Source organism: Mus pahari, chromosome 3, assembly GCF_900095145.1.
Source record: "Mus pahari chromosome 3, PAHARI_EIJ_v1.1, whole genome shotgun sequence".
Taxonomy (NCBI): Eukaryota; Metazoa; Chordata; class Mammalia; order Rodentia; family Muridae; genus Mus; species Mus pahari.
Genome location: NC_034592.1, coordinates 76696473 through 76711560, shown reverse-complemented (window position 1 = coordinate 76711560; position 15088 = coordinate 76696473). Strand labels below are relative to the sequence as shown.

General features: G+C 37.1%; 1 protein-coding gene across 1 annotated transcript in view; it reads right to left on the bottom strand.

The window, feature by feature from the left end:
* The window catches only part of Ckap5 (cytoskeleton associated protein 5), a 92202-nt gene that overhangs the window by 53429 nt on the left and 23685 nt on the right, over positions 1 to 15088 (bottom strand). Inside the window, exons 5-15 of the mRNA XM_021192754.2 lie at positions 14360 to 14531; positions 13065 to 13197; positions 11832 to 11932; positions 9986 to 10099; positions 8113 to 8217; positions 6215 to 6304; positions 5945 to 6109; positions 4964 to 5092; positions 3653 to 3835; positions 919 to 1032; positions 403 to 513 (exon numbers count right to left, since the gene is read on the bottom strand). Coding sequence (XP_021048413.1) covers positions 403 to 513; positions 919 to 1032; positions 3653 to 3835; positions 4964 to 5092; positions 5945 to 6109; positions 6215 to 6304; positions 8113 to 8217; positions 9986 to 10099; positions 11832 to 11932; positions 13065 to 13197; positions 14360 to 14531 — 1417 coding nt within the window. The remainder of the gene's footprint in view (positions 1 to 402; positions 514 to 918; positions 1033 to 3652; positions 3836 to 4963; positions 5093 to 5944; positions 6110 to 6214; positions 6305 to 8112; positions 8218 to 9985; positions 10100 to 11831; positions 11933 to 13064; positions 13198 to 14359; positions 14532 to 15088) is intronic.

The window sequence follows — 15088 nt, the reverse complement described above, 5'->3', positions numbered from 1 at the left end:
CATACCAATATATAATGTGTTTTCCATCAATAAATCATGATGATAAAGGAGAAGTACAGATGTAGACAAAGATCATCTATTTTCCATGGCAAGATTTATTTGCTTATTACATTTATTAACAATTTAAAAAACTTAAAAATCTTCTAGGCCTTATAATTCACAGCAAGAATTTATAAGTAAGTAATTTTCTTGAAAAGTTACTAACTTTCATGCCTAGAAGTCAGAATGAGGATGTTAAAAGATAAGCACTAAACAGCTATTAAACATAAACAGAAAGCTCAACCTCATCTTACGTTTATATTATGAAACATTTACTAATTATAAAACTTAGCAATGAAGACAAATGTTAATGTTGTGTCTACATAATCTAATTTTACACTCTGTTTCATCCTTGTTTTATACCTTTTGGAATTCTTCCATACAGGCCAGTCTTTCCTTCCAGTTGCTACTGTCTAGAAGTTGAATACAGGTTGGGGGAAGAACAGCTGAAGCCTTTTCTTCACATACTTCAATCTGTATGATATAGCACCATCAAAATTAGAGACGTTTTAAAAAAACAACATAAAAGAAACTCAGCTAAAACTAAAATACCCCTAAAAGTAAATACAGCATTTGATTCTTCTGCAGTAAAAGAAATTCTGCAGTAGCTAAAAGATATGAATTTACTGTATGTTTTTTGTTTGGTTGGTTTTTGGTTTTTCAAGACAGGGTTTCTCTGTAGTCCTGGCTTTCCTGGAACTCACTCTATAGACCAGGCTGGCCTTGAACACAGAAATCAGCCTGCCTCTGCCTCCCAATTAAAAGCATGCTGGGATTAAAGGCGTGAGTCATCACTGCCCTGCAATTAACTGATGTTAAAGAACTCGGGAAGACCTCCAGTCCCCTTGGGGCCTTACCTCTCTCGTGTGTAATACTCACTGAGAGTTCTGGCTCCACTACTTCTTTGGTCTCCAATCCTTTCTTATTCTTTGTCCCGGCACTTGCTGAACCACCTGGTGCAGTTGTTTTGCCTTTCTTAGGTGGTCCACCAGCCTAAAAGAAAAATTTAAAACCACAAACGACTTAAAATCTTGTAAGAGTAATTTTTGTTTTGTTTTTATATATTTTGACTCTTAAAAATTTTATTAAAATGAGATCACCTTAAAAGTAAACCAACTTTTAATGTCCACAGAATTACCACAATATCAAACATACCTCAGAGACCCAAAGACCATCCATGGAATATTTGGCTAATTTGCAGGCTGCATATTAAAAGTTTTGTTAATAAAACAAAAACATGTAGCTGAGCAGGTACTAGGCAGAGAGGCAGAGAGGTAGAGACAGAGGGTCTGTGAGCCTGGTCTACTGAAAGAGTTCCATGACAGTTTGGGCTACCCAGAGAAACAGTCTCAAAAAAAAAAACTAAACCCCACCCCCCACAAACCAAGCAACCACCACCAACAACAACCAAAAAACCCCCTTGGCGTTGAAGAGATGACACAGCCATTTAAAGAGCACTGGCTGCTCTCACAAAGGTCCTGAATGCAATTCCCAGTAACTATCTATGACATGATTCCCTTTTCAGGAATGCAGGTGTACATGAAGATGGAGCACTTGTGTATATCTAAAACACATAAAAATAATAAAACAAATGAAATAAAAATGATGAACTGGGTGCTGGAGAGATGGCTCAGTGGTTAAAAGCATTTGCTCCTCTTGAAGACAACTGTTTCTCAGTTCCAAACAACCATATCAGAAGGATAACTGTCTCAAACTTCTGAACACCATTCTGGCCTCCACAGACAACCACCACCTCATATACATACATAAAGTCTTTATAAAAAATAAACTGGAGCCCACCAGTGGTGACACATTCCTTTAATCCTAGCACTCATGAAGCAAAGGCAGGGTCTCTGAATGAGAGGACAGAATGGTGGACAGCATGGTGGACAGAATTTGAAGACAACCAAGACTATCAGACAAAGAAGCCCTGTCTTGGAAAACAAACAAAGATTTGGAGGGGCGAGGCACAGAAATACATGCTTTCGTTCCAGCATTCAGGCTGAGGCAGAGGGAGAGTCAGCTGGATCTCTTAAGTTGTAGGTCAGCCTGGTCTACACAGTTCCCGGACACTCAGGGATATAAAGAGACCCTGTCTCAAACAATGACAACAAAAAACAACTGGAATTAAACTACATTTACAGATTAATTTGAGATTAAAAGTCGGGTCTTCAATGCCTCTAATAGCCCTATTTTTAAATCTTTATATTTATTGCTATTGCTCGGATGGGTGGAAGTCAGGCAACAAGCTTTTAAGGCCTGGTTCTCCTCTTTCACCATGGGATCTAAGCACTGACCTCAGGTTTTCAATACTGATGGCAAACATCTCTGATCATCTGGCCAGCCCTGCTTATTTATTCTGGGGGCTGAGGGATCATGGGATGGAACAGATGGACACACACTATTTGAAGGTCAGATGAAGACTTGAAGAATCAAGTTTTCCTTCCTTAGATAGGAAGTCTCTCTTTTCATCATATAGGTCCTGGTGATCAGGTCATTAGCCTTGGTTATGTAAATGAGCTATCTCTATAGTCTAAACTGAAAACTTTAAAATAAAAAAAAGATTAAAATGTTTTAACATTAAAAAAAAAATAAGGTATGTTATTACTATTTTTATTCATAGTTAGATTTATTACTTTTCTTGTTTTGTTTTATTTTTTTTTCAAGACAGGGTTTCTAAGTGTAGCCCTGGCTGTCCTTGAACTCGCTCTAGACCAGGCTGGCCTCGAACTCAGAAATTCACCTACGTCTGCCTCACAAGTGCTGGGATTAAAGGTGTGCACCACCACTGCCCGGCAGTTTTGGTATTTTTGAGACACAGTTTTTCTGTGTAGCCTTAGCTGTTCTGGAACTCACCCCATAGACCAGGCTGGCTCCCAAGGGCTGGGATTAAGGCATGCACTATCACTATCTTGTTCCTAGTCATATAGTTTTAAAGAAAAGAAGATTTACATTATTAACCTAGAGTGTAGGTGTACCCTTGTTCATTAATTTTTTTTTTCTCCTTCCATCATGTGGATATGAGAGATTGAATTCTGGTTATCAAACTTGGAAGCAAGCTCTTTTATCCACTAAGTCAACTTGCCAGCCTCCAGGCAGGTTATAAAGAAAAAGTGTAGTTATAATACTATGTCTTTTTAAGATTTGCAATGTGGGGCTGGTGAGATGGCTCAGTGGGTAAGAGCACCCGACTGCTCTCCCGAAGGTCCGGAGTTCAAATCCCAGCAACCACATGGTGGCTCATAACCATCTGTAACAAGATCTGATGCCCTCTTCTGGAGTGTCTGAAGACAGCTACAGTGTACTTACATATAATAAATAAATAAATCTTTAAAAAGAAAAAAAAAGATTTGCAATGTGGCCGAGGAATCTATTTTTTAAATTAAGACATATTGGAAGAATAACCATGAATATGAAACCCAGTCTCTTTATCTTACTAAATTCTAATTTTTAAGCCATCTTTTAAGCCAAGTGTGGTAGCACACATCAGCAATTCCAGCACTTGGAAGATTGAAGTACAAGGATGACTGAATTCAAAGCATCCTAGGCTACATAGCAAGCTTCAGACCAGCATGGATTATGAAGTAAGACCTTGTCACAAAAGTCTATTAACCTTGGTAGTAGGTGCTTTTTTCACTGGTCCTGGTTTGGGTCCTGAAACATCTTTTGTGTCTTTGTCCCCGGCAGCCCCTGATGCTGCAGCCCTTCCAGGTAGAGGTTTGGATTCCTTCTTTTCAGTTGCAAGTCCAGATTTTTTACCATGAACCAGTTCTACTTTTTCTGAACATTCTTTGATCTAGAGAAAGCAATATGAACATCATTATATTCTAATAACTTTAAAACATAGCCATTACATTATTTCTTAGAAGTCATTAAGCCATAACCATACAAAAAAAACTCAGAAAATATTGTGGGTTTTTTTTTTGTAATTCTTATCTGTAATTTTCTTGGCAGTGCACATGTGTTTTATTTCTTCATAACTAAAATTACAAAAGTACCTAAACAGTCATGATTTTGATGAAAGATATTTACACTAAATAAAGTACATTTCTGTATTACATCTTCTGTAGATTATTCAATTTTGGTTAGGTTATAATTGGAAAGATATTTTTGCTATTGTATCACTGTAACTAAGACTAAAATGTCAACAAACTTGTTCTGAAATGTCATTAGAGAATAAACTGCAGAATATGAAGTCAATTATCAGTGTTTTCTTTTTCAGTAATACAGAAAAGACAAAATTAGTAACAAAAAATACCCAGAGAGCACCCTCCAAAACTGATTTCAAATACATGCACATGTTTGCAACACTAATTTTTTTTCCCTCTACAGAAACAGGCAAGCATGAACCAAACTTGGTGGGACATGCACTTGGGAGGGAGGCAGGGGTTTGCAGATCTCTGAGTTCTAGGCTAGCCTGGTATACAGAGCGAATTCTAGAACAGCCAGAGCTACTTCAGAAACCTAGTCTTGAAAAACCAAGAAATTGTTTAACAAACAAAAACCCCACAATAACAACAAAAAAGAAACTAGCAATAAACAAACAAAAATTCACAAAATCATGTAAGTACTCTGAAATGTTTTTATCTTTTACTTTTTGATGGATTCATATATAAATACACACACTCACACACGTGCAGTGTACTGTAATTATCGGCATACTTATCTCTCATAACTTTCTCCTATCCGTACTACTCACCCTCTTCCATACAATTTCCTTTTCAACATTCAAGCCTCTCTGTACTGTTCTGTGACATACTGAATTTAACCACGGTCATGAAACTGTTCATTAGCACATGGTGGGCTCATCACTGAATGCAGTGTCTGTCCCCTCTTCAGAATCTACCACTAGACAACAGTCAACAGAGAGGGATAGGACAGGTTTGCAAAATGCAATGCAAAGAGACTACCATTACTAACTTACCCTATCAAGTTTGAGTTTGTCAACATCGGCTAAAAATGGGTTTACTGTTTTCTCACCAACCACCTTCAAAGCTGTACCCAGTGCTTCAAATGCAGCATCTCTGACTTCAGGAGCAGAGTCATTGATGTGCTACACAGAAGGAAATGATGGTTAATACAATGAACTCTAGTTACTACTACTTTTATTCTGAACCATAGTTGCTGGGTAAAAATTTTCCCCATATAATTTACTGAGGTTTACTGCAAGCTTTTCTTTTGCCAATTAACAGTTAATCTTCCACATTTTTTTCTGGATTTCAGAAATCTTTATTTACCTAGTTAACTAATGCAAATAATAATTTAGTTATTCACCAAGTAAATGTCATTTTTTAAATGTAAATTACTTTCTTTGATGTATAAGAGTGTTTTGTCTGCATGTATGCATGTGTGCCATGTGCATGCCTGGTCCCCACAAAGATCAGAAGAGGGAGCTGGAGCCCTAAGAACTAAAGTCACAGGTGGTTGTGAACTACCATGGAGGTGCCAGGAACCATGTCTGGATTCTTTACATGAGCAGCTCTTAACTGCTGAGCCGTTTCTCCATCCTCTCTAAGTGCTTTAAACATTGTTTACATACATACACACACTCTTTGTGTATATTTATGCATATATGAATATCTCTCCCTTCATCTTTAAAGGCGATCTGGGGAATTAACTTAGGTTACTGTGTGGCCATTCTACACCCTCTGAGCCATCTTGCCAACCCAACATGCTTTATTTCCTTTTAACTTTTATCTAAAATGCCCTATTCTCAATGACCTTCACACACTCTAGTTTGATGCTTATTCTTGGCGAACTTGTCATCCTTCAAAAGTAGAACATGACAGTCACATAACTTGGGTTCAGAGTGCTTGTTCATTTAAAGATCACAATCTACAATATTAAAGTCATGTAGTGATTATGTATAACTAGTAGGAAAAATATATAAACTACCCCCAATTACCTTAAGTAGAGCAGCACAAAAGGGCTTTAGTAGACTCTTCGGCAATGTAGAGGAAGTGCAGTGACGAAAGCTTCTTGCAATAAAAAGTGATGTCTGCTGCTTTATGGTGGGGTTTTTATTATCCATTACTGCTAAGACATCCTCACTGATGTTCTGTAGTGTGGTCTTTAGAAGAAAATGGCAATGAGCTTTTTAAACTATAAATTGTCAAATTATTATAGTGACAACATGTATTAAGACAAAACCGAAAGTCCCGTGCCATTAACTTACAGTAAGGAAGATTGCATCAATTGCCTCCTGCAGGGCTTGTACCACTTGAGGCTTCTTTTCTTTGAATTTTTCCAAAATTGTTGGCACAACCTGTAAAAGATGAAAGCTACAATAATACTCTAACAAGTATAAATGAAGTACTGCAGGACATAGTGAGATAAGAAAGCTCAGCAGTTTAAGAACACATGCTATTCATAACAGGACCCAAGTTTGGTTCCCAGCACCCACATCATAGCTCATAACCATCCATCATTGCAGATCCAGGAGTCATAATGCTCTTTGACCTCCAGGCACCAGGTATTCATGTGGTATACAGACATACACGCAATCAAAACACTCATACACATATAATTAATTTAAAAAAGCAAGAATGAACTCCTAATACACACTATTGTATAGCTGATTCAAAGTTTTAAAAATTAAGCTAAGTGAAAGGAAGCCAGTCATGAATGACCACATATTCTTTGAGTTCATTTATATGGAATATTCCCCACAGAAGTAGGAAGTGCTCCTAACTGCCCTGCCATTTGCCTGACAGCATATTACATATAATTTTTAAAAAGAAAAAATCCCAAATTAAGCAGATAGAACCATCTTAGCTAAACAGTAAGTTAAATAGAACCAATAAAAACTCAAACTAGAAGGTAAGCACTCAATCACTCAGCCATTGCTTAGCAAATCAATGTCAATCTTAAAAGCAGTTTGCAGTGAGTGCCAGGGATACAGAGACCCCACCCCATCCCCGCCTCCTCAAAAGCAGTTTTCTTCATTTGTTTGGTTCTTTTTGATTTTTAAGACAGGATTCTCTGTCTGCCCTGAAACTTACTCTGTAGTTCAGGTTAGCTTGAAATTCATAGATCTGCCTCAGAATTTCAAACTGGGATTAAAGATGTGCACCACATTTTATTTTATTTCCATAATAATAGGCAGCAAAAGTCATTTTTGTTTGTTAGTATCTACTTTAGTTTTAGTTCTCAGAAACTATCTTTAATACATGAGTTACCAGTCTCCAGTAAGGTTATATATTAACAATAAAACTGACAAATGCCAAAATTTCAGAATGACAACTCATTTTGAGTAATTCAGACCAAATTTAGAGGCTACCAATACCTGCCCCATAGTTAAGGAAAACATCTCAATTTATTAAACTCTATTACTAAACTTGATTGCTACCTAACTTATGGTTTACTATAAACATTTTCTCCCTAGGGTCAAAGTGGTTGGAAAGACAACCCAGGACTTGATGCATGCTAAGGAGATATTTCCACTAGAGCAATAATGCACAACCCTACAGGTTTTACAATTTCAACTACATGTATTTCATATTTATAAAAGCAAAAAAGGATATACTACGTAAATAATAAGCAAACAAATCAACTAAGTACTTCCGGCCAAGAATCTGATTTTTACATGTCTTGTGAAGAGCTAGACTCAATATATATGAAACAAATGAGATGTTTACTTTGTCCAACACAAAGATCTTTTTTTTTTTTTTTTTTTTTTTTTTTGGTTTTTCGAGACGGGCTTTCTCTGTGTAGCCCAGGGTGGCCTGGAACTCAGAAATNCGCCTGCCTCTGCCTCCCAAGTGCTGGAATTAAAGGCGTGCACCTCCACCGCCTGGCCAACACAAAGATCTATGCCAAGAGCTGTTTTAAAATATAAAACAAGGGCTGGTGAGATGGCTCAGTGGGTAAGAGCACCCGACTGCTCTTTCAAAGGTCGGGAGTTCAAATCCCAGCAACCACATGGTGGCTCATAACCATCCGTAACAAGATCTGATGCCCTCTTCTGGAGTGTCTGAAGACAGCTACAGTGTACTTACATATATATATAAAAAAAAACTAGCCTACCATTTCTGATAATTTTTCAGATTTACATCTAAATAGAATATTACTTACATGTCCTGCATATTGTCCAAATTTCTTTCTTAGCCCAACAGCTAAGCCAGTGAGACATTTTGCTGCCAAAGCTACCAACATGACATTGGTGTCCTTTCCAACAACCTGTAAAGGTGAAAAACAAAACAAAAGTCACAACCCGGTAGAAAGGGGTACTTACTAGAAATGAAAATATGGGCTGATGAGATGGCTCAGCAGGCAAGGGCACTGACTGCTCTTCCAAAGGTACTGAGTTCAAATCCCAGCAACGACATGGTGGTTCACAATCACCCATAATGAGATCTGACTCTCTCTTCTGGTGTGTCTGAAGACAGCTACAGTGTACTTTATGTATAATAATAAATAAATATTAAAAAAAAAAAGAAATGAAAATATATCTTCAAATAAACTCTTCAAAAATTTTATGCCAATAGATAACCAGTTTTATTTCTTACAAAAGAGGAAAATCTTAATAATTATGAACTTATAAGCCTCTACTATGTGGTACTCTTGCTGTTGTTGAAGGGAGAGAAGGAAAGAAAAGAAACAAAAAAGAGTGATTCAGGCACAGAGTGGGGATGCAGCTCAGTGGTAAAGTGCTTGCCCAGCACACACTAAGGCTCTGTAATCAAACCTAGCATCAACAAACACAAAAGCAAAAACCAACATACTAAATCTCTGACCCCGCTAAGGACACCTGGCTGCCTGTACTGCACAGTGTACAAAGAAGCTGGAGGTCTCTTGTCATTACTTTGGAACAGCTCTGCTTTATGCCCATATAGGCATTAATACAAACTGCTGTGGTTATTGCAAACCTCGCTGTATAAGCAGGCGACTGAGTTTTTCTTCCATTCCTCCTAGAAGACTCTCCTTTAGCAAAAACTCTACAGCCTTTATTGAATCCCAAAGCCCAACACTTAATTAAATTCATAGATATGCATCAATTCAGCAACACAGTAATGACTGGGTCTCTCCTTGGTAACAGTTTGCTACAGTAAAATGCCTGTCTCAGAGTTAAAATGTTATTTTATTAAAGTACCCACAAATCTTTATTTATTTATTTTTCCCATTCTCTTTTCCAGGAGAAGCAATTGCTTAGATTTTACATAGTCCTTACTTCCATAAACAGAATGCTGAACTCTTTAGTCTCTGAGCTAAATAACCTCTAATATACATATACTAAGAGTTAGCAATTATCTTCCCTAAGGAATAAAACATTAAAATATGTTAATATTTCTTAAAAACAAATTAGATGCCATGATTTTGGAGATGATTTGTAATGCTTTTTAAATTTAATTTCACCCAAATTGCATAAGGTAGGTATTATTACCTCAATTTTGGAAAATTTTAAAAAATGAAGGAGATTAATTTGCTTCAGGTCACCAGCTAGCAAAAATAGGAATTCCAATCTATATTTATACAAACTTCATAGCCTGATAGCATTACTGACTATCACTCTACCTCTAAACCAGTATCATATGGCAACTCCATTTTCTTTATCAGAGATAGAATCATAGGCCGGGCAGTGGTGGTGGATGCCTTTAATCCAAAACATGTCTCAAAAAGAAAAGAAAAAAACCAAAGCACAAACAAGAAAAAAAACAAAAACAAACCCACAACAACAAACAGCAAGACCTGAAGCTATCAATGACTTTTAAAATTGAAAATGTTAAGATAAAACCAATCCCTAACATAGGACAGTAAGTTTTTTAAACTCTTAAATTTTGAAAATTCCTGAAGTCCCCGATTGAAATATTATTACAGAGTTTCCTTAAATGTCAATATGTTTGAGGGTTGTTTTGTTTTTTTTGGTTTTTTTGTTTTTTTTTTAATTCCTGATGGAGAGAATGTCAGTGTCCCGTAAGGACACCAATGCTGAAGCTCCGCCTATTACCTTTTTTAATGCTTTTACTAAATCTGCGTAATCGCCCGCTTCCAGCTTGGGGTTTTTCACTAGTACTTCTACAGCCTCCAGAGCTTCTTTTCTCTCTTGCCATTTCTTTGCCTCCTGCAAACAGAATATAAGTCACTGTAGAACATAAAATAAAGTAGAATAAATTCCATTTCATATACTCAACCAATTTAAAGATCAGGGAGTTTTGTTATTGTTTGTTTCAGAAATTTCTTTCCCTTTGATTTTCGAGACAGGGTTACTCTGTGTAGCCCTAGCTGCCGTGGATCTCACTCTGTAGACCAGTCTGTCCTCGAACTCAGAAATTCGCCAGCCTCTGCCTCCCAAGTTCAGAGATTAAAGGCGTGCGCCACCACTGTCTGGCCAGAAAAACTTTCTAAAGTGAGATTAAAAAACCAAATTACAAAACCATAGTTAGGGCTGGAGAGATGGCTCAGCTATTAAGAGCACTGATTGTTCTTCCAAATGTCCTGAGTTCAAATCCCAGCAACCACATGGTGGCTCACAGCCATCTGTAATGAGATCTGATGCCCTCTTCTGGGATTTCTGAAGACAGCTACAGTGTACTTGCATATAATAAATAAATCTTTAAAAAAAAACATAGTTAATGAGGGCTATTTTGTTCATAAAATGTTTTTGTTTTGTTGTTTTTGAGACAGGGTTTCATTGTGCAGCCCTGGCTGTCCTGGAGCTCTCTTTGTAGATCAGGCTGCCTTGAACTCAGAGATTCGCCTGCCTCTGCCTTCTAAGTGCTAGGAGAAGGGATGTGCACCACTTCTGCCCAGCTTGTACATAGAATTTTTATTCATATATATTCATATATCTGTAAAGAGAGCCAATGCCTTTTTCTGATGTGAGTGCACTCACATACATAAAACAAATCTAAACAAACACAAAAACTTATGCTTAAGGTAAGATCTAAAAATTGAAAATGTATTATTGGATAGATATCGAGAGAATAATATAGAAAGAAAGAATAACACAGGTTAAAGCTCAGAGTTAAAAATAATAAACCAGTGGCCTATTTGCTACCTAGAGAAATACAGCATGTCTGAAACAGAAAGTGCCAACTGTTAGAGACGTGGACAGAAGGTAAGTTGAAGTTTCAAGGTGAGAAAGCATGGCTATAGGATGATTTCAGACAATGTCTTCAGACTCATGGAAGCCACTGGAAAATTTAGATTAAGTTTCAACATGGGAAATTTTTACCTTTTCAAGGATGGTATCTCTAGGCAAGAACACATGGTAGTGATTAGGGTAGGGCTGTATTTCTGAAATGAGGACACTTTTTTCTCTATTCGGAAATAGCAATGTTTGGAAACATGCCTGCCATGGTATTGCTGACTCTAATGATGTCTAGTGGGTAAAAGCCACATGTGCTTTTGAACATCCTACAGTGACCAGGACCACCAATACAGTTATCCAGAACAAACAAACAAAAAAGTCAAGAAATCGTAGCGAAGGTGAACTTCTCTCTTTCCACTCAGGTTACCAAGCTTGAAAGCAAGTACCTTTATGTGCTGAGCCATCCTGTCATTCAGAAAAGAGATGAGTGTAAGAGATATTTAAAAGATAAAACAATAAAATAAATGAGGAAACAGTTGAAAATGTTCTGATTGTTGGTAAGATGTTATGTTTTGCTCTATTTTTTCAATGCTGGAATATGGTTAAATATAGTAAAGGAAGAAAAAGAAAGAAGCAACCCACTTCACTAGGAAGCTATGTGGGGAGTGGGGAGGTATACCAAGCAAGGGTTCAGCACAATATTCTCTGACTTTAACCTAAGTTATTATTTAAAATAAATTAAAGAAGCTTAACCATTACTTACAATTTTGTCATAAAAGTCTTTGGGAAGTTTGGAAAGGATCTCTGCTGCCTCCAGAAGCTCATAAGCATCTACCTGTGGTACCTCATCACCATCATCACCACCTTTGAAGAAAAACCAAAACAAATCTTAAAATCTTTTTAAAAAACAAACAAACAAACTTGATTTTAGGTCCTCAAAACCCAGACTCAGTACTGCAAGCATCTGCAATCTCAGCACCTATAAGAGATGGGAGGCTGACACAGGAGAAGCCTGTAGGCCAGCAATCCTAGTTGAAAACACTGAGCCCTAAAACCAGGTAGAGACTTGGTCGGATGACTTAGCAGCTCTTTCAGAGGATCCAAGTTCATGCCCCCAAATCTACAATGGGTAGATCATAATTGACTTTTAAGTCCAGTTTCATGGGCTCTGATGTGTATTTCTGGAACCAGCACACATGTGGCATATACTTTCAGAGACTGACACACACTAAACTTAAACTAAAAAAATTAATTTTAGGGCTGGAGAGATGGCTCAGTGGTCAAGAGCACCGACTACTTTCCCGAAGGTCCTGAGTTCAAATCCCGGCAACCACATGGTGGCTCACAACCACCTATAATGAGATCTGACGCCCTGTTCTGATGCATCTGAAGCCAGCTACAGTGTACTTAGATATAATAATAAATAAATCTTAAAAAAAGAAATTTAAAAATTAATTTTAAAAAAATAATAAAACATTTAAAAGCATGGAAAGGTGAGGACCAACACCTGAAGGCTGTCCTTCAGCCTCTGTACATGTATTGTGACCTCTGCGTACCTACCCACCTTACACAGACACCCCAATGATAATTTTACTTATCAGTTATTTATCTTTTCATACCCCTTATAGTTTTTAAAAGTTTTCTTTTATGTGTATATGGGTGTTTTGTCTGAACGTATGTCTATGTACTATGTGCAAGTGGTACCCAAGGAGGACAAGAGAGGGTTGGATGCCCTAAAACTGGGATTACAGATGGTTGTGAGTCACCGTGGAGGCGCTGGGAACCAAACCTGAGTCCTCTAGAAGAGCAGTAAATGTTCTTGACCACTGGCTGAACCACTTCTCCAACTCCCAGGAAAAGATTTTAATAGAAAAGAGATCAGAATTGAGTAGCACATATGACTCCGGTTTTATTGAAAGAAGTTCTCCAAAATATACCCACTGAAATTCACTATTTTTTTTTATTGAAACTATTGTTTAAACACTGGCTTACTTACCCCCTTCTGCATCTCCACCAGCAGACTGTTGCTGCTCTAGTTTAGCTTCTAGTTCTTGTTGGGACCGCAGAAAACGACTTGGCTTAGGAGCACCTGTTGGCAGCTTGACCCACTCTTCTTCTAATTCTTTCAACTGCAAGTATTAATAAAATATTTTTAAAATGTATACCTTGAGCCGGGCATGGTGGCGCAGCCTTTAATCCCAGCACTCGGGAGGCAGAGGCAGGCNGATTTCTGAGTTCGAGGCCAGCCTGGTCTACAAAGTAAGTTCCAGGACAGCCAGGGCTATACAGAGAAACCCTGTCTCGAAAAACCAAAAAGTATACCCCATTATTAGAAAACATAAAACTTGTACTTATTGATATTTTGGGACGCACTTTCTGTTTATATAGTAATAGGGAAATCAACTAAAGACAAATTTAAATTGTATTTTGTCGCATAAGTCAAATCAACTTATTACTTTAACACACTTAAGGTTTATGTCTAAGAACAAAATTCTTTAAGAAAGATTTATTTTCTTTTATGTGTATGAGTGTTTGCTTTCATGTATGAAGTATACTTCATGTATGTAGAGGCTATGTGAAGGTTGGTTCTGCAAGAGCTGCAAATGCCCTTAGCCTGTGAGACATCTCTCCAGTTTCCCAAATTCATTATTTTAAGACAATATCACTAGTTTATGAATCCAAATATGCTATATTATCAAAAAAGCTCCAAAAATAACTGTATGATAGAACTGCTTCATCTAAGCAAGTCCTCTGACGCAACAGAATTATATAGGGACGTTTTATTGATAGATTTAATACTACCAGGGCTGGGCATACAAAAGATAGAGATGTTCTATAGACACGTGAACAAAACAAAACCTAGTTTTGTCTAACATGTACAAGATACAGAACTTGCTCCCTACTTGGGGGTGGACATAGGGGCAGAAAAGGAGTGACAGACAGTAATAGCAAAAGTTTATGCTCAGATATTCAACCCATTTAAATCTTCAAAATAAAAAAAAATTATGTATAAGGATAGATGTTAACAATTTCAAGATACACTTATATTAACATTATATGAAAATGAGCAAAGAAATATGTCTTGGGGGCTGGTGAGATGGTCAGTGGGTAAGAGCACCCGACTGCTCTTCCGAAGGTCCAGAGTTCAAATCCCAGCAACCACATGGTGGCTCATAACCATCCGTAACAAGATCTGACGCCCTCTTCTGGAATGTCTGAAGACAGCTACAGTGTACTTACATATAATAATAAATAAATAAATCTTTAAAAAAAAAAAGAAATGTGTCTTACCTGGACAGAATTTATATTCTGTAATGTGTGCTTCACAGCATCTCGATTCCATCGATAAATCTCTATAGCAAATAATTTGGCTTCATCCCGAACAGCCTTGTCTCGAGATTCAAATAGTTTTGGCAACACTTTAATAATTGGCTTAAGTGAGATGATTTTGGAACCAAATTCACTGTAAGTGAAAGATTTCAGGGGAAACTTTCAATATATATAGTGCCAAATTACGTACTGCACATGGTGTGGTGGTGCACACCTTTACTCCCAGCACTTAAGAGGCAGAGAAAGGAAAATCTCTCTGAGTTCAAGTACGGCCTGGTATACACAATCAATTCCAGGACAGCCAGGGCTATGTAAAGAGATACTGTCTCAAAACAAACAAACAAACAAATCATATATGAACACGTTAAATATTTCTTAAGGTAACAAATAAGAGTTCAAAACCATCTACCTATATATCTATCCATCCATATCCACATATACATACATATATAAATATGTTTATATATTTAATAATTAGCTGTCAATTCTTAAAGAGCTAAATATTTGTCTAGAGCCCAAAATAATGTTAACATTTAAAAATGGAACTTTCCAATAACCAAAGAAAAATTACTCAAACTGACAGATTGAGTTATGGCAATACAAATTTCATTCTTGATTTTTCAACTATCATATCTTTGTGGTGGTTTGAGTAAGAATGGCTACACAGAAGGTGTGTCACTGAGGGTAGGC